The following is a 17,626-nucleotide window of genomic DNA, read 5'->3' as shown; positions in this document are numbered from 1 at the left end:
AGGCAGGGGAGGGGGTGCAAATTCGGTGCAGGGGGTGTGAAAAACTATTCTCGTCCTGGGTGTTGAAATCTCTAGCTACAGCTCTGATAAGGAAATATTTCCTCTCGAGAGATCATTAACAGATTTACACTATTAAAGAAACATAACAGAATAAAAGTATGCAATTTTATTGATCATTATTAATAGAAAGCAATAATTAAATAAAATCTAACACTTGTTAAAAACGTTTCACCTACTGTCTAATTTCTTGACATTTTGAGCCAGTTGTTAAAGGAATTGAATTGCTGGTTTATAAATGTACAAAATTTATTTATTTATACATGTTTAATGATATTAATTAATGATTTAATAATTGACATATATTTCATGATAATATATATATAAATAATCAACGGTTTTGGGCTTGGCCCCCCCTCAAAAAAATTCTGGGTACGGGCCTGATTTCACCCCCAACTGAAGGAATAAAACTTTCCTTCGTTCCAAAACTTAGGAACAGTTGACCTTTGATACAGATATGGAAGGAATGTGGATGACGACGTCAAAGTCACAGATTTCTGTCTAAACGAGAGACCGCAACAGGGGCAGCAAAGGTACGGATAAAGAAGCTCTTATGTGAAATTGCATTCTATAGTCTAGAGAATCTTCTAAATACTTGCCGCTACTTCGACATCAGCTCATAAACAAGATGAACTTTATGTTCTGTGAATTTATCCTTCACCAAGCTGTGAGCAAAATAATATCTGCTGTCTACATTTTCAGTCTTCACTGCAAACAAATTTTACAAAATAGTTTTACCTAATGTCAAGGGGGACCTCAGCCTGGCTACAGCCCTGCTGTGCAAGAACTTTCTAAACTCTATACAACCTACTAAATACAGGGTGTCTACAAATGATTGAAGCAGTTTCACGATGTTACTGTTTGCGTATTATTGAACATATTGTGAAGTAACTTTACAGTTTTGTAGAGAAACTCAACAATTTTTGTGACACATTACAAGTGTTTGATATGCCCCCTCTTCGTGATTCTTCGTGATTCTGCAGACATAAACTTTATAATCAAGTTATTCCCAAATGCAATGAATCATGTACCTATCAATTCGATCAAAAGCACTGATGATATGAGCCTGCAGTTCTGCTAGATCACTCTGTAATGGAGGCACAAACACTAGATCCTTCACATAACACCACACACAAAAAAGTCATCTTGAGGCAATGACAGCAGTTGTTGATCATCATTTCCACGACGACCGACCCATCGGATTGATACTCTGGTGGTTACGATTTTGTGGACATCGTGATGGAACTGGGGCGGAGCACCATCCAACTGGTGGATAAAGTTTTCACTGTCTGTCTCGAACTGTGGCATGAGCCAATTTTCTAACATGTCAACATACCCGTATTCTGTAATGGTTGTTTGCTGGAGAAGAAGCGGCCGTAAGCTCTAAATTTTGAGTGTACAAAAAGCATCGAGTTCCGGAAAGTCACGAATATGCTCAACAGTTCCACGGCGAACAGAAAATAACTTGTAACGTGTCACAAAACTTGTTGAGTTTCTCTACAAAACTGCAAAGCTACTTCGTGATACGTTCAATAATACATGTACAGTAACATCATGAAACCGCTTTCAATAATTTGTAGACACCCTGTACTTTCTGCTACTTAAACTTCAGTTCATAAACAAGATGAAGGAATGTAATAGCTGATCTTCGTTCTGTGAATTTGTCTTTTCATCAAGTTATGAGCACATAATATCCGCTGTCTACATTTTCACTTGTCACTACAAACAAATTATACAATAGTTTTACCTAATGACCGGGTGCTAACAACAATGCAAAGGGGGGGGGGGGGGGGGGGGCTGCCTGGCTATGGGCCTGACTGCGATGGGGAAAAGGAGGAGATCATTCTGTTTTGTGTATCTTGCTTATTATATAATGGAAGAATTGTATGTGCTACTATTATTTTCTCAATAATTTGTTCAGACTGTAATGTATTATAATATGTACTATAGACCTATAAGAATGGCCTGTTCAACACCATTATGCAGTTTGGCAACAATATGATAGTGTATGATGTTTTTAGGAAAAATTTCCTCTGCTACCTCTGAAGGACACTTCTCTCTCTATATTTAAATTCTATTCACTATAAAACTAATTTTCACTGAATAAATGCATACTAAAATGAAACACTTATATTTTCTGCCAGAATATAATATGTTCTTTTATGAAGAAAGAAATATGCAAATCATTTTTGATATACCAGTATTGAAAAACTAAAATGTCTTGGGTGGAGCATGGTTGTCTCTTTGCTCTTTCCCTTAATCTGTCTATATTTATGGCAGTAAGTAGTTATAATCATAATCTTTATTCATCCGTTGACCCATTTTGCATGGGTATGGATTTCGTCAGATACATGAAAAAATAATATAAGGTATGGTATACAAGCTATTACAGTATAGGAACAAAAATTTTTACATGCTGCACATATGTGATAATGAAGTTTACATAAATTGCCCTTGGCTGAACCTTGCCAGCTGAATAAAGAAAATTTATTATTATTATTATAATGTTAAAAACAATGATAAACTTGTAGAATATAATATACATACACATGCATATATATATATAGTACATGCATGATTTTTTAAAATAAGAGAAACATTCCATCTATGACATTATTGAATTTCTTTGTATACTTGATACTTGTACCCAGTCTAATTTATAGTTCAATAATGTCATACAGAGCTCTGTCTGTGAGGTATTTTTTGATTAGCTGTAAATTTTTCTTTAAGGGAGTGGTATTTTTTAGCCAAGAGGGAAGATTGATGTGGAATTTTAAACCTGAAGAATGTGGTGATCTGTCTGTCAGAGTTAATCAGTTAGTCTGGATATTGAAGTTTTGTCATTAAGTACATAGATAATAGATTTATAAACATACAGCGAGTATAAAGTCATAATTCTGTGTTCATGAAAGGCAATTCTGCATGTCAATCTGGATGGTATTTTGCATATAAGTCGTATAACTGCATTGGCTTTCATGTACAAAATGAATAAATGTATTAGAGTAGTGGTTCCCAAAGTGTGCACCACGGCACCCTGGGGCATCTTAGCTGGCTTACATGGGTGTCACGAAATGTTCCAATATTTTCAATTGTAAATTCGATCAATTGTATGATAGTTCCAAATATGTGCTTATTTATTACTTTTTACATATAAAATGTTTCTGAATTTGAAATATATGTTTATTTTTTAACTTAAGACAAGCAACCTAACCACATTAACTGAGCATTGCAAGTGTTAGATAGGCCTACATTCCGACTTGGGCGCAGTGGAAAAATCTTGAAACACTAAGGATGACATGAAACGAAAAAGTTTGGGAACCCCTGTACTGGAGTAATTAAATTCTTTTCGGCAGTGTTAATGAGCAAGAGTTTCAAGCATTGTGCACATCAAAGCATGGAAAATAACACGTAGTACAAACCAACACCAACATAACAAGCATTAATTTCTTTCCATAATTATCATGCAATTCTGCTGGTTATTATAGTTTAGCAGTATATTAATTATTAATAATATTATTGTTTATCTTAGGGAACAATTGACTTTTTTTAGTACAATAGTTTTGCTCATTCCCTGAATTAATAAAGAAAATAATATACAAGGATATATTTAATGAGGGCTCTCATTTTTCTTTGCTTGTTGCCTATTCGTGATTCCTTTATTGTCTTAGTAATATTAATGTAATTACGATGACTTAATAATTTGCACAGTAACAGATATGAAAGCCTTGTAGCACATAATAAACTTCATCAAGAAGTAAGATGCAGATTTTTGTTGAAGAACTTGTGAACCAACACATATGTACATTTGGAAAATAAATTATGGACATATGTGGTAAAGACTATACTTGAATAAAACAATTGCCAATACCCCATTCATCAGACAGTGATTACTCTTCCAAATATGCTTGCACCAAGAAATCAAAACTGTTGCAACACTTATTAAGTGAGGGTGACCACAAAATAGCCAACCCTTCTGCCCATCCAAACAGCCAACATGAGTAATTTTCAGAATCACTTATGAAGCAAGGATTACAGTCACACAGAGGAATAGAGAGAGAGAAAGACTGAGAATCAGAATATAGAGCGAAAGAGAAAGAAGAGAATCTTAGTAGACATGAGCAGTTAAAAGGTGCCGACCTGAAAATATTTCACCCACCCTTAAGCTCCCGTTGAACGAAATTTCCTGGTGATGCCATTGATGTGTATAGGCAGGGTCAGAATCTAAGGGTTCGCATAGTGTGCAAAGCTTATTATGACTCTTGCAATGTATCTTCATGGAAAAACCTTAACTTTTACATTATTTTATACATTTTACAGCAGGAAGTAATGTGCAATGGTACTTAGTTACTTTTTACAAGTAATGTTGATTATTTATTCTTTGCTTTACTTCCATTACTCTTCAAGAATCCAAAACTGGAGAAAGGTGTTACCAGCACAAAACATGCCTTGTTGTGGAAGAGGAATGGTTTCACATTTTTCAGAATTCAACAGGATATAGTAATCCAGGTACAAGCAGAGGCCCACCACAGCGAACAGTATGATACTTGTTATTTTTTATTGTAAAGATAGAAAGTACTGTTACTTTTACAAGCAAAGTAATGGTAATGTGTTATTGTTTTTAAAGTTACTTGCACAACTATGTCACTATGTTTGAATATGTATTCATACATTCACACATGGCGACTCACAGATAGCCTTTGTTATTATTTATTGTTTGCAGTAGGATCACATTTAAGTTTACAAGCTACTAAATCAGAAACCTCAGGTTTGAGCCATGGCCAACCATGGATGCATCACTGTGATGACCCTTAACCAGCTTCATCCTCGTTGTTATGATTAATTGAAGAGAATAATGTAAAAATGACCAAAATATAAATTATATAATTAGTGTATTTTTGTAGAGGTTCACTGACTATTTGCACCATGAAACAACATTTTTTTGCCAATTCTGTACCACAAGGTCAGTGAGTAAGGTCAGGCAAGTGATATTGGACAGTAAATTACAGATAATGGTGCTCTTGGATTTTATCCTCAGTCAAGCTGTAGTTGTGTAAATTCAGACATAATCAGGAATACATTTGTTAAAATGGGGACAGTCAATGCACCCAATCAAGCAGGAATTGTGATCACAAAAGTAGAAGTTGCCACTTACTGACCTGCACCAAGAAAGACTTAGGTTTGCACTAGCATTTTGCAAACATATGCTTCACACTTTTCTTTTGCAAGTTATACCTCTTAGAAACAGCCATGTCTCCATTGCTCCAAAGAGTCTGCTTGCACCTTCACATCAGTTCTGGACATTTTTTTCTCAATAAAAACATCAGATATTATTATGCATCACATCATGTGATAACTCACTTTTACACAGCCTGCTGGTCTTATAAAGTGGTCTCATTTTTTGGAAGGAACACGTGGAACAGAATAATACATTACCTACAAAAATAAACATCATCTGGTTTAGGGCAAATTAAACATAAAAAGCATAAAGAAAATAGGAAAAAGAAAGCAAAATTTACTAAAAGATTAAACCTATGAGAGAGAGAGAGAGCTATGTACCTATTCCCTTTATATGATAAAAATCAAACACAATTTTTTAAAAATATTTCTTTCATTTTCCTTACAGTTTCTGTTTATATCTATAGATATATACACATGCTGTGATTTGTAACAAATAAATTTTAGAAAGTACATGAATAGTTTACGGATATGAAAAAAGATTGTCCTAATGAATTTTGCATGAAGAGTGAGTTAGAGACTTGGGAATGTTTATACTTGTACAAAATAACAAACAATGTGAAAAGAGCTCACTAGATTTTCATACAAATCATAGCTTACAAGAATGCAAGTTTTGATTGTGTGATGTTTAATTTCGTGTGGTTTGCTGTGCCTCAAGATCTTAGTTGCTGTAAAATGACTGCTCTACAAATGACAACGAAGGTAAGAATCTGGTGAATGTTCTGTTTTGTTTTGAACCATCAACAACTGAATAGTTTTAACAGTATCTTCTCTTCCAGCAAAAATAATCTTTCTGAATATCTAGATTTCATGAGAGTTGAATCAATTTGCGCTGCACATTTTTTATGCTTGTGATATGCACAATTCCTGGTGCCACTAATTCCTGCATAATTCCTAGAATTCAAGGTTTATGGAGTCAGTGGACACCTTGCAAGCACATTAGAAATCTAATGTTTCAACCTCCCTCCTTTCTTGTCCTTGATAATGATAGTGAGAAACTTGTAAAAATGTCATAATTAGCATGTTCATTGTATGCTGTTTTTAGTGTATTTTCCATAATGCACTATTGTGGAGAACCAGACTGCCATTTTTGGCATTTTCAAAACTTGGGTAAGCTACATTTCTCGAGCTTATAGAAAGAAGCTCATAGGGTTGTTATGACATCAGCTGCTCCACTTAAGTATCACCCCAATTGTTTCTAGAGAAAACTAACCTTGTTCTTCAGAACAAATAATTCTAAATTTGCTCTCTCAGTTATCTAAAACGAAATGGCAAGTTCATGCGACAAAGCAAAAACAAAGTATAAGAGAAAGTAGTTAGAAACAACTTAGTAACTTGATGCAAAGTTCCTCTACAATATGCTACAACTACTACTAAATCACCAAAATTTAAATGTACTACAACTAGCACTAGGTTAGGCTGCTAGTTACTCACTACATTTTACCATTTGAGCTTAAAAATTCAAAGAGAATAGAGACTAAAGGACTACATTGGCTTGTAGAGAGTATTTTGGTAGAAGTTTTAGTGGTGCCACACTAGATCTTTAGCTACTACAAGTAAGGAAATAAAGGGCTTGAAACAGCAACTAGTAAAAATTTAACTTCACTGATTAATCTACAGTTTATATATCATGCAGGGCAGTAGCAGTGCGAAAGCTAATGGTTACTCATATACTTAAGTGTCTGAAGTGCTGAATACATAAATAAACAAAAGATTCATGCTCAACTACAATTTGAATGGCGGATATACAGTTATGTATATCTATATACTAACTGCTAGACTACATGGAGCTGCTGCATTCAATTATAACCAGAACCACACAGAAGACATAATTTGGCACTTACCAGTTCTTCATCATCTGGCACCCTTGAAAGGAAATCCAAGACTTCATTGTTTGGAATCGTGTGTGGACGAATTAGCTTCCTTGCAAATTTATTGATGCCCCATGCCATGATGAGGTAGCGTACAGGCACAAAATACAGCACCACACCCACCACTGTGATCATCATGATGGCCAGATAGGTCAGATATGGAACAGTGAAATTAAACGTACTAAAAGAGAAAGAAGTAGGAATCAAATTAAGCTTGATCATGAATTTAATTTGGGTTCAAAACTGGAATATCAATTATATACAATAAATACAGGGCTTTCCTAAAGTCCTTCCCACAATTAAATTCACTATAACTTTGTAACGAACAGAGGTACTTCAGTGAAATAAAGTTTGAACTGCACAGCAGTCTTTAAGGACAGTTTCTGCCAGGCTCTGCTCTCCAATTTAGTGTCGTCAACTTAGCTCTTTTGGAGTCTTTCATGCACTATTTTGGCTGTGAACTGAGGTGCCCGCCCCCATGACCCAATATGATGCCATCGCTGGCTCCAGCTCACAGAGACCAACTTTTGCCATGAGTATATGAAATTTTGCACTTGACGTGAAATTGTTATATTGGCTGCGTCACCAATATACCCCCCTCCCCCCAGCTACTTCTCTTATATTACTGTGGAGATGACAATATTGTTCCCAATGGCACAGTGGTAGCGTCGTTGCTTTATAATCAAGGTGTCCCGGGTTTGATACTTGGTGGAGGTACATAGTGGTTTGGATCCCACTTTAAACTGTAGGTGCAGTCGTGAATAGCCTTACTGTGCATAAAGTGGACTTAAAACAACAAATCAATCAGACAATGTTGTTATTCTTGACTCCTTTATTTTCGATTTAATAGACCATTGGTGGATTATTGAGATGGGTGATGTCGCCGGAAAACTAAGAATAAATTGTCATTACTTTAAATTACTAAAATTATTAAAATTACCCTACAACACACTTTATCCAGCCTTCATAAATCTATCTCCTTGATAGTCAGTTTTAACTGCATTTAAGCTGAAATTTAGCTCTTTTATGCACATCAGGTATGGCAACACTGCCAGGATGGCCATAGGAGGCAAGGAGAAATGCATTGTGCTTATGGGAGTATTATTTGATATCTTCTCTTGGGAATATCAAACTTCCGATGGCATAGAAAAAGGTATCAATGGGAACACGACAGATTGATGATAATTTTGACCACTGGAAAAGTCGATACTTCCATTTGATTAGCTTCAACTTGAAGTTGAAGATGTTGAGTTTTATTTCTCCATAAAAAATACATGGTACTCTGAAAATACTCACTCATCATATTTCTCTAGTATTGTGTCTAGCTTAATAATAGACATAGAAAAAACTTCCACTTGCAACATGGGGAGAAAATCATACTCTTGCATATGCCTAGGTTTTCCTTTTTAGTAGCAGTGCCCATTCCAAAGATACTGAAATAAATGCACACATGGTGCGTAACTGTAACTCCTCACCTTAAAGACTTTAAAAACCTTGTTTTACTTGGCAAGACTGTATGTTGAGAGGATCATGTGACTGCGAGGGATCAAGTGATTCCAAGATGCCATTGATTCAGGAGAAGTCTGTGGTTTTGTGGTATGCAAAACTGAAATCATGCATTCTGGTGCACAAATTCCAAACCTTCGAGAGGGATAGTCCAAAATTGAAAGTGTGGTGCGTAGTGACGATTGATCACCTAATCGGGCTCTTCTTCTCAGAGGAAGATATTGTGATGGGCGCTACCAACCTCAACAGGCTGCAGACATTCTTCCTTTCCCAGCTGATTGTACTTGGTATCAAGAAGACAAACACTTCCAGCAAGACAGGACACCTCCCTAATTCGCTCTTGCAGTCAAACTTCCTGGATCAAAATTCGGAGGCAGGTGGATTGGCTGCAAAGTACCCACACCATAGCCCTCAAGGTCGCCAGATCTGACTCTGTGTCACTTTTGACTGTGTGGAAATGTCAAGATGGAAGTGCACATGCTAAAGCCAAGAGATCTTGATCACCTCAAAGCAAAGATATATGCAGTCATTGCGGGGCATTTCGATGAGCAGCGCTGGAAAGCCATTTCGGGTTTCAGGACGAGATTGCAGGAATGCATCGATGTGAATGGTGCACAGTTGGAGGTGGTGTGATTAGGATGGCAGTGTTGCCAGGTAAAATTTTAAAGACTGCTGTGCAGTGTGTACGAACACTGATGTGTATTTTTTGGCACCCCGTTAGTACACAATATTTTGGCTGTATCAACATTCATAATTAGATGAAGCAAAAATAAGCCTAAACTGGGGATTAAACCTGAGACCCTTTGATTACAAGACTACAATATTGCTACTATGTCATTGAGGAAGCTCTTCAGGTGTTTTAAAGAGCATTTTGAAGTATATTCATTGTTTAAACATTGAAGTAATGTTCACATCTGTGAAAACTATATACAAGAATTAACATCCAATACAGGCCACATATGTTAAAAATAGCACCAACTCACTTCTTTATGCTCTCACCAATGGAGGCAATATAGCCTATGGAGTTCTGCACAGTCTGGGTTACCTCCTGGATGGCTTGCAGTCTCTCTTTCAAACTCTTCTTTTCTTCCTAAAGAATACATTTGCATTAGTTAGTACAAAAAAAAGAGGGGAGGTTGATATTTGCAAGTTATGATCACAAGACTGCATCACAGAGTTTGAGTCCTAACATACAGCTGAATGATTAGACACTATGAATGAATCTTTCCACATAACATGTGGACAAATACCTTATATTCCATGGATATCCAGGATTGTAGATCCTCTGGATATCCAGGATTGTAGATCCTCTGGATATCCAGGATTGTAGATCCTCTGGATATCCAGGATTGTAGATCCTCTGGATATCCAGGATTGTATATTCTCTGGATATCCAGGATTGGTCCAGGACTGATATCTTATTAATGTCTAAATGATTTCCATAATATCCAAAGATCTAATCTGGACACTGTGGATATCCCTTGGAGAATTGTGCTATATGTGTTTTAACCCAGTAATGCCATACGTTGCATATATGCAACGTAATCTCATATTCCGATTTTAAAGTTTTGTATAGAGTTCTCTAGTAATATGAAATGTCTATGGATAAGTTTGACTTTTGTGCTGTACAAAAAACATATTTTGTTGACATATAACCTTTACCGTCATCGAAAACTGTTAGCCAATTGTCACTGTGTGTTGTTTCAATATGGATGCAGTACCAGGCACGTCTGGGTCATCTTTGCATGGACAAACCAAACGCATCACGGTGAGTTTTCTTTGGGAGATAATTACTTTCTGTTAATTTAGTATTTCGTTTTCACATTTCTTTTATATATTAGTGATTTTAGTGTACATTCTTTGAGAAAATATAGTTATAAAAAATGTTGCACAAATGCAACATTGGGAATTCCATTTAGAATTGCACCATATGTTCCCAGAGTTGCATATCTGCAACTATGTTTCCAGTGTTGCATATCTGCAACTAATGTACATTATTTGGAATAGTTATGTTTTATTCTAATTCTAAATTTTTATCTTTGCATGTGTCATTTCTTTAGAAATATTTCAAGAAGAAATCTAGTATTATAATTGGGGCATTAAGCAGAAAGTGATAATAATAAACAGACTGTTTATCAATTGATTATAATGACATTTTATAACTAAACAGATATGTCAATGAAGCTAAGCTCTTGGTACAATTTGAAAGTACATGCAGAAGTTATGATATACATGCTATTTCGCATTAATTTCATATCTGGTATGTTGAATAAATTATGTAAACCTTGGTTGTTGTAATGTTATGTCACATACATACACAATGCATTGTATAATGTATCATTAACTGTAGTGACAAAAAATATAAAGCAGCAACTAAACTGACTTTTGTTTGTATATTTTACAGTACCGAGGTCATTTCACTGATGCCAGAGACATTCTTAGTGCCCTTGATGATGTCCAAAGTGATTTTGAGTTCAGTGATGATGATGATGAAGAAGAAGAAGCTGAAGTCCCTAAAAACAAAACCCAGTCTCTATCAAATTCAGAAGATGAAAGTGACTGTATGGATTCTGAATCAGATCCATGCAACAGTGTCGACAGCAGGTCAAATAATAATTCTAGTAAGAGACAAAGTTCCTACAAATGGAGGAAGGTACCTTTGAATAAACCATACCCTGAATTTAAAGGTAATGTTGAATGTCATTCTTCTGATGAGTGGACACCATACATGTACTTCAAAGAGTTTATCACTAGTGAAATGATTGAAGAAATAGCCAAAGAAACTAGTATATATTATTTGCAAGAAACTGGTTCTGTGTATGTTGTAAATTCCAAACTCGTTGAACAGTTTATTGGTTTGTATTTTAGAATGGGTCTTGCTCAGATGCCTAACATTCGATCTTACTGGGAGAGAGAGTGTAGGTATCACCTTGTTGCAGATGTAATGTCTCGGAATGAGTTTGAAAAGTTGTGTAGGTACATTCATTTTACAAATAATGCAGAGGTGTCAGATGATCAGAAAAAGGACAAAGTGTGGAAACTTCGTCCATTCATTTCCCAATTACAAAATAATTTTGCAAAAATTAGTCAAGAACAACATCAAAGTGTTGATGAAATCATTGTGCCATTCACAGGCACAAGAAGTCCAGGGTTAAGACAATATATAAAGGGTAAACCCCATCCATGGGGATTTAAATTGTGGGGAAGAGCAAGTAGCTCAGGATTTCTTCACCAATTTGAAGTTTATGAAGGCAAGTCAGACAATCAATATTTGTACGGACTGGGTGGAGACACTGTTTTCAAAATGACTTCGCAAGTACCAAGAAACAAAGGCTACATTGTTTGTACTGACAATTTTTTCTCTTCTGTGCCATTGGCCGATAAACTATTGGAAGAAGGGCTGCATTATTTGGGCACCATACGTGTCATGGTTACATGGATGTCCTCTACTATGTGACAAAGATTTGAAGAAAAATGGCAGAGGAGCTTTTGATTATAGAAGAGACACAGATGACAGAATATTGATAGTGAAATGGTATGACAATCGTAGTGTGATAATCATATCTACCTATGCTAGTTTGGAACCAGTAATAGAAGTTAGAAGATGGGAAAAGAAAATGAAGCAATTTCTAAATGTACCATGCCCAAACATCATACAAGAGTACAATTCAATAATGGGTGGCATTGATCTTCATAATTGTTTAGTAAGCTTGTACAAATATTCCATAAAGAGTCGAAGGTGGTATATGTACTTGTGGTATCATCTTCTAACTAGTGCTCTTGTGAATGCATGGCTTCTATACTGCAGAGACAGCAAATTCCGTAGTATACCACATAAGGACAAATTACCCTTCCGAAAATTTCAAGCCCTTGTGGCAGAATCTCTTGTAAGCTTCAAAGCACGAAAAGGTAGACTTTCTCAAATTCCACCTGAAGTGAAAAAGAGGAAGGCAGTATCGCATGGTCCAATGAAAGAGATACGGAGAGACGCAGTAAATCATTTTCCTCAATGGGAAAATAATCGACAACGATGTAAATTTTGTCCTCAGGGTTACACATATGTATCTTGTATTAAATGTAAAGTAAATCTATGCCTCAACAAAGACAGAAATTGTTTTTACAACTATCATGTGTAACAGAAGTCATGTGAGTATTTATCTTATTGTATTGTAACTGCTCACGTGTGGGCATCGAACAGGATTCTTTTGTAAATGTAATAATAATAAATGCCCAGTGTATCATAAATGCAACAAAATTGTTATTTCTTTAGAAAATTAAAAAAAATTAAAAAATCGAATATATTTGTTATATGTTGTCCAAAAGGGTCCAAAAAATCGAAAATGTAATTATGGAACTTAACAAGTTAGTACCTTGGGCATTACAGGGTTAATACTCTAAATGGTTGGCTGTTCAACAAGGCATCCCCCAAGGAAGTATATTAGGTCCACTACTATATATGTTTTACGTAGCTGATTTCAACCATGCAATCCAATATTGCGTCTACCATCAGTATGATGATTCTTCTCAAATCTATATTCAGTGTAATAGAGAAAACTACGATAATGCGATGACCAAACTGTAGCAAATTGGTCATGGAGAAACTCCCTTCAATTAAAACTTAAAAAACTTCACAAAAACGCAACTTTCTCCTCCAACTCTCAGCAGTATACCACTAAGCGTGGATACAAGCAAAAACTTTGGGATTGTGTTCGGTAGGCACTTAAATTGGGAGGCACAAGTAGAATTTATTGTGAAAAACTGTATGGGGAAACATAAATCTTTGTATCATTTAAAACATACTCTGGATGCTAATGTTAAAGATTACCTTAGGCAAGCACTCATCCTATCCACATTAGACTATTGCACTCCAGTGTACAGTAGTATCTCCCAGGGCCTAAATTATAAACTTCAAAAAATTCAGAACTGTTGTATAAGTTTCATATTTAACATAAAAAGAAAGAACATGTATCCCCCTATTTAAAGAAACTTTCTTGGCTAAATATTAACAATAGAAGAAAATACTTAATACTCACCTTGATGCACAAAGTACTTAAGAGTGGTTCCCCAAAATACTTATTCGATAAGATCTGTTCTCGTAGAACATCAGTCAGAACATAATATCCACAAGAAGCACAATCTAAAAATCCCCAAACATAAAACCGCCACCTATAACAAGTCCTTCATTGTTACAGGGATCAAGGAATGGAACAAACTGCCTGCACCATTAACTAACATTATTTGCCATCCAAGTTTTAAGAAAAAACTAAAGAAATTACTATTGTCCCAACAACTACATTAACTTTCATATGTTAACAATTGCACCTGCACTTACACATCATACAATGCATACCTAACACCCCCCCCCCCCCCTTTTCAGCACACAGGCAATGAACTACTGAAGACTTATTACTTATCTTTACACAACAGTATACAGGGTGAGTCACCTAAAATTACCACTGGAAATATTTCGTGAACAACAACAAATATTGAAAAACTGCTTTCGCAGATATAAAGATATGAGAGGGGCTCATGAAATTAGTGGACACAATATGTTCAAGTACGTAAGGAAGTACAATTTTCAACACAAACGTAGATTTTTTAAAATGGAAACTCCATTTTATTTTTAGCTCATTTGAAAGTACGGAAAAATTAATTAAGAATAGTGTTTGGGTGGCTCAGTCGGTAACGCATCTGACTACCATGCTAAAGGTCCCGGGTTCGATCCCCAGCCGGTTCAAATCCGGGAACTTTTCTAACGTTGGAAGCGGCCCCGGCGCACACCCAGCATCGAATAACATGGGTACCTGGGGGGGGTAAAGGCAGTCAGGGGCGTGATGCTGATCACATCACCCCCACTCATGACCGGATCAAGAAAGTGTGGGGCATTACCCCCACACCCCCTATACGCCTTCATGGCATGGTGCTAAGCACAGGGGAGCACTTTACCTTTACTTTTTACATTGTAATACGTCAAGTAGTTCTCAAGTAATTGTAACATGAAGTTGAGCCTGAAGACGCATCCCCACTATGCCTGTCGGCAGATCAGAGTGCAAATGCCGTCGTGCATACAGCCTGCATGCTTGTGCTGCATTTTTCCTCCACTCACCATAGATAAGCATCATCTCGGCCTTTTCAGAGTTTGAAAATACTATTTTCTCAGCAACAGTTCTGGCGTACGTACACTATCGCAAACATCAGGTTAATCAGTGTACTTAGTTACTCCCTTGCTATATTTGATAAATCAATTAGAAAGAAAGAAAAAATGTATAAGGTTCAAAGTTTAAAAGTTGAAAACAAAGATTTGTTATGACCAAACGAGAAGAGCTGATTGTTTCTATGTACTAAAAATTATGATGTAAATGAATGAATACCAATTAAAAGTAGAAGTACTAACCTTTATGTATGCAACTTATGGAGGAATGTTTAAAAATTTATACTTTTTAATGTAAAAATATTTGTTAACTCAGAAAGATGTATCAGAACCTTTTAGATAATTTGTCAAAACTTACTTATGTGCAAACTACACATTTCATTGTAACCCGTAGTTGTTGGAATGTAACAACTTTCCTAAGCACAACGCATAGTATGCAGGAGAGTAACATGTTTGTTACGATACATGAATGGCATCAGAAGGGGGATATGTATGTTACAACACATGAATGAACTTGTGAGAATTTTTGTTTCAAGCATCAACTTCATGTTACAATTACTTGAGAACTAGTTGACGTATTACAATATAACAAAGGCTATTCTTAATGAGTTTTTCCGTACTTTCAAATGAGCTAAAAATAAAATCTGGTTTCAATTTAAAAAAAAAATATGTTTGTTTTGAAAATCGTACTTCCTTATGTAATTGAATGTATTGTGTCCACTAATTTCATGAGCCCCTCTTATACCTTTATATCTGTGAAAGCAGTTTTTCAATATTCGTTATTGTTCAAAAAATATTTCCGGTGGTAATTTTAGGTGACTCACCCTGCAATTCAATGTATCATTTTATTATTGCATAATCTATTTATTATCTTTATTGTATTATCATGATCAATGTGTTTGTTTCGTCTTTGTTTTTATTCATTTATTGTATCTTTGACAAGGGTTGGTTGTAAGAACAGCACATGAGGCTGAAACACACCTGCTTAAATAAAGACCATTCTATTCTATTCTATTCTAATAGGTATAATTATTAACTTTGCACAATTATCACTTGTGTAACCATAGCAAATAGACTTATGAAGAGTATCTGAACATAATTTTTCAAGAAGCAATACAAACAACCCCCCCCCCCCACACACACACATATACACACATTGCAAATATGAACTACATGGCTGCATACATACAGGATAAAAATGTATTTTTTTTTTCAAGGGATCGTAGTACCGAAACTGAAAATTTCTCTTGAAATGTGTTCGAAAGGGAAAACAAGGCAACCAACCTTATCCTTATCTTCGTCGTCATCTTCATCTTCACCAAGAGGTTCATCCTCTTCCTCGTGAGCTATCCAACACCCTGTCAAGGATTGCACCTGTAAAACATGTAAAATGAAAAAGAAATTTGTGAATCACTTGCAACTTATACATTATCTGAAAATCAAAAGACAATACAAATACTGACAATATTAATTGCCCATACTTCCACTTGATATCATTCTCCTACAGATACAAAATAAAAAAGGTCTATTTTTGGAAAGAGCGTGTAGGTAAACAAAATGTGCAAAAAGAAGCAGAGATTGTAAACAGCTGAAGCATTTATTATTCAAAACTATTGGTCACAACCAGTGGTATATCTGTGACTTTGCGTAGGGAGCAAAATTCCTCATATACATTATCTGAAAAGCAAAAGACGATACAAATACTGACAATATTAATTGCCCATACTTGCACTTGATATAATTCTCCTACAGATACAAAATAAAAAAGGTCTATTTTTGGAAAGAGCATGTAGGAAAACAAAATGTGCAAAAAGAAGCAGAGATTGTAAACAGCTGAAGCATTTATTATTCAAAACTATTGGTCACAGCCAGTGGTATATCTGTGACTTTGCATAGGGAGCAAAATTCCTCAAAAAGATTGTGAACATTGGCTAAAGACCTCTTGTTCCTCTTGGTAGTTTCCAAACCAAAGGGAAAATAATCGAAAGTGCACTTACCTCAAACAGGTTTACTACAATAATGTGTAAAGTTAGTTCACATTAAGAGCTTTCACAAATTTCTACTAGCAGTTAAACTGTGATGAAGAGCATAAAAGGTTAGCAAAGGAAATGTGTGTGTCAACACCTCCCCTTGGATTCAAATCCACTATATGGGGTTCACCGTCCTCCTCCGTGGCCGTGAAGTCTAAGGTGCTGTGCTTTGGGCTCCGACTGCGGGACGGCATGAGTTAGAGTCCACCTGGGTTCAGTCTCTGGGTTCTTGGCCTGTGTAGAGGGCTGGTGGAAACTGACGATCGTGAGGAAATTGGGAAGCTACGAGTGAGTAGTGTAATCCGGTCTGGAAAATCTCGTATAATGGCTGAGGGTTTGATGTGCTGACCTCACGTCGTCCCATTGCCGGTTAAAGAACTCCACACTTCTAGGTAGGATTGTGGGAGGGAGACTGGAAGTTGGGAGATAGGTCAAGGTCCTTCCATTGCTGTCGAGCCATGGATTAATATTATTATTATATGGGGTTCACCAATGTGTTACTATACAACAATTATGAACTCTTACAGCATGAAGAGGGCCTCAGGAGAAGGAACCTTGCCTGCGACATTTGTTTTTCGTACTGTAAAGTGACAAAATTTTTAGTATGTTATAGACAGGCTGTGTGACCAATCAAGGGTGACCTCCAGAGTGTGAAAACTGCTAGACAAAACATTTGAAGCCCTGCTTCAATACAATAGCATAAAATAAGATGTAGAACCTATTGTATGGATGGTGGTACATGCACAATTTAAGGTGGATATGTTAAAGCCAGCAAC

The 17,626-nt window shown here is 36.0% G+C and overlaps 1 protein-coding gene across 15 annotated transcripts in view; it reads right to left on the bottom strand.

Annotated features, from left to right (window-relative positions):
* Mctp (multiple C2 domain and transmembrane region protein) overlaps window positions 1-17,626 on the bottom strand; it is a 544,727-nt gene that overhangs the window by 12,568 nt on the left and 514,533 nt on the right. For 10 of the 15 annotated variants that reach the window (XM_083140853.1, XM_083140908.1, XM_083140918.1 and 7 more), the window contains 3 exons: window positions 16,105-16,203; window positions 9,653-9,759; window positions 7,137-7,344 (listed from right to left, as the gene is read on the bottom strand). In XM_083140853.1, coding sequence (XP_082996979.1) covers window positions 7,137-7,344; window positions 9,653-9,759; window positions 16,105-16,203 — 414 coding nt within the window. Of the gene's footprint in view, window positions 1-5,213; window positions 5,491-7,136; window positions 7,345-9,652; window positions 9,760-16,104; window positions 16,204-17,626 lie in introns of all 15 variants that reach the window. The other 5 variants (XM_083140828.1, XM_083140891.1, XR_014443766.1 and 2 more) reach the window with 4 other exon arrangements.

This window comes from Lepisma saccharinum, chromosome 1 (genome assembly GCF_977018435.1).
Source record: "Lepisma saccharinum chromosome 1, izLepSacc3.1, whole genome shotgun sequence".
Taxonomy (NCBI): Eukaryota; Metazoa; Arthropoda; class Insecta; order Zygentoma; family Lepismatidae; genus Lepisma; species Lepisma saccharinum.
This window is presented reverse-complemented; position numbering and strand designations above follow the sequence as displayed.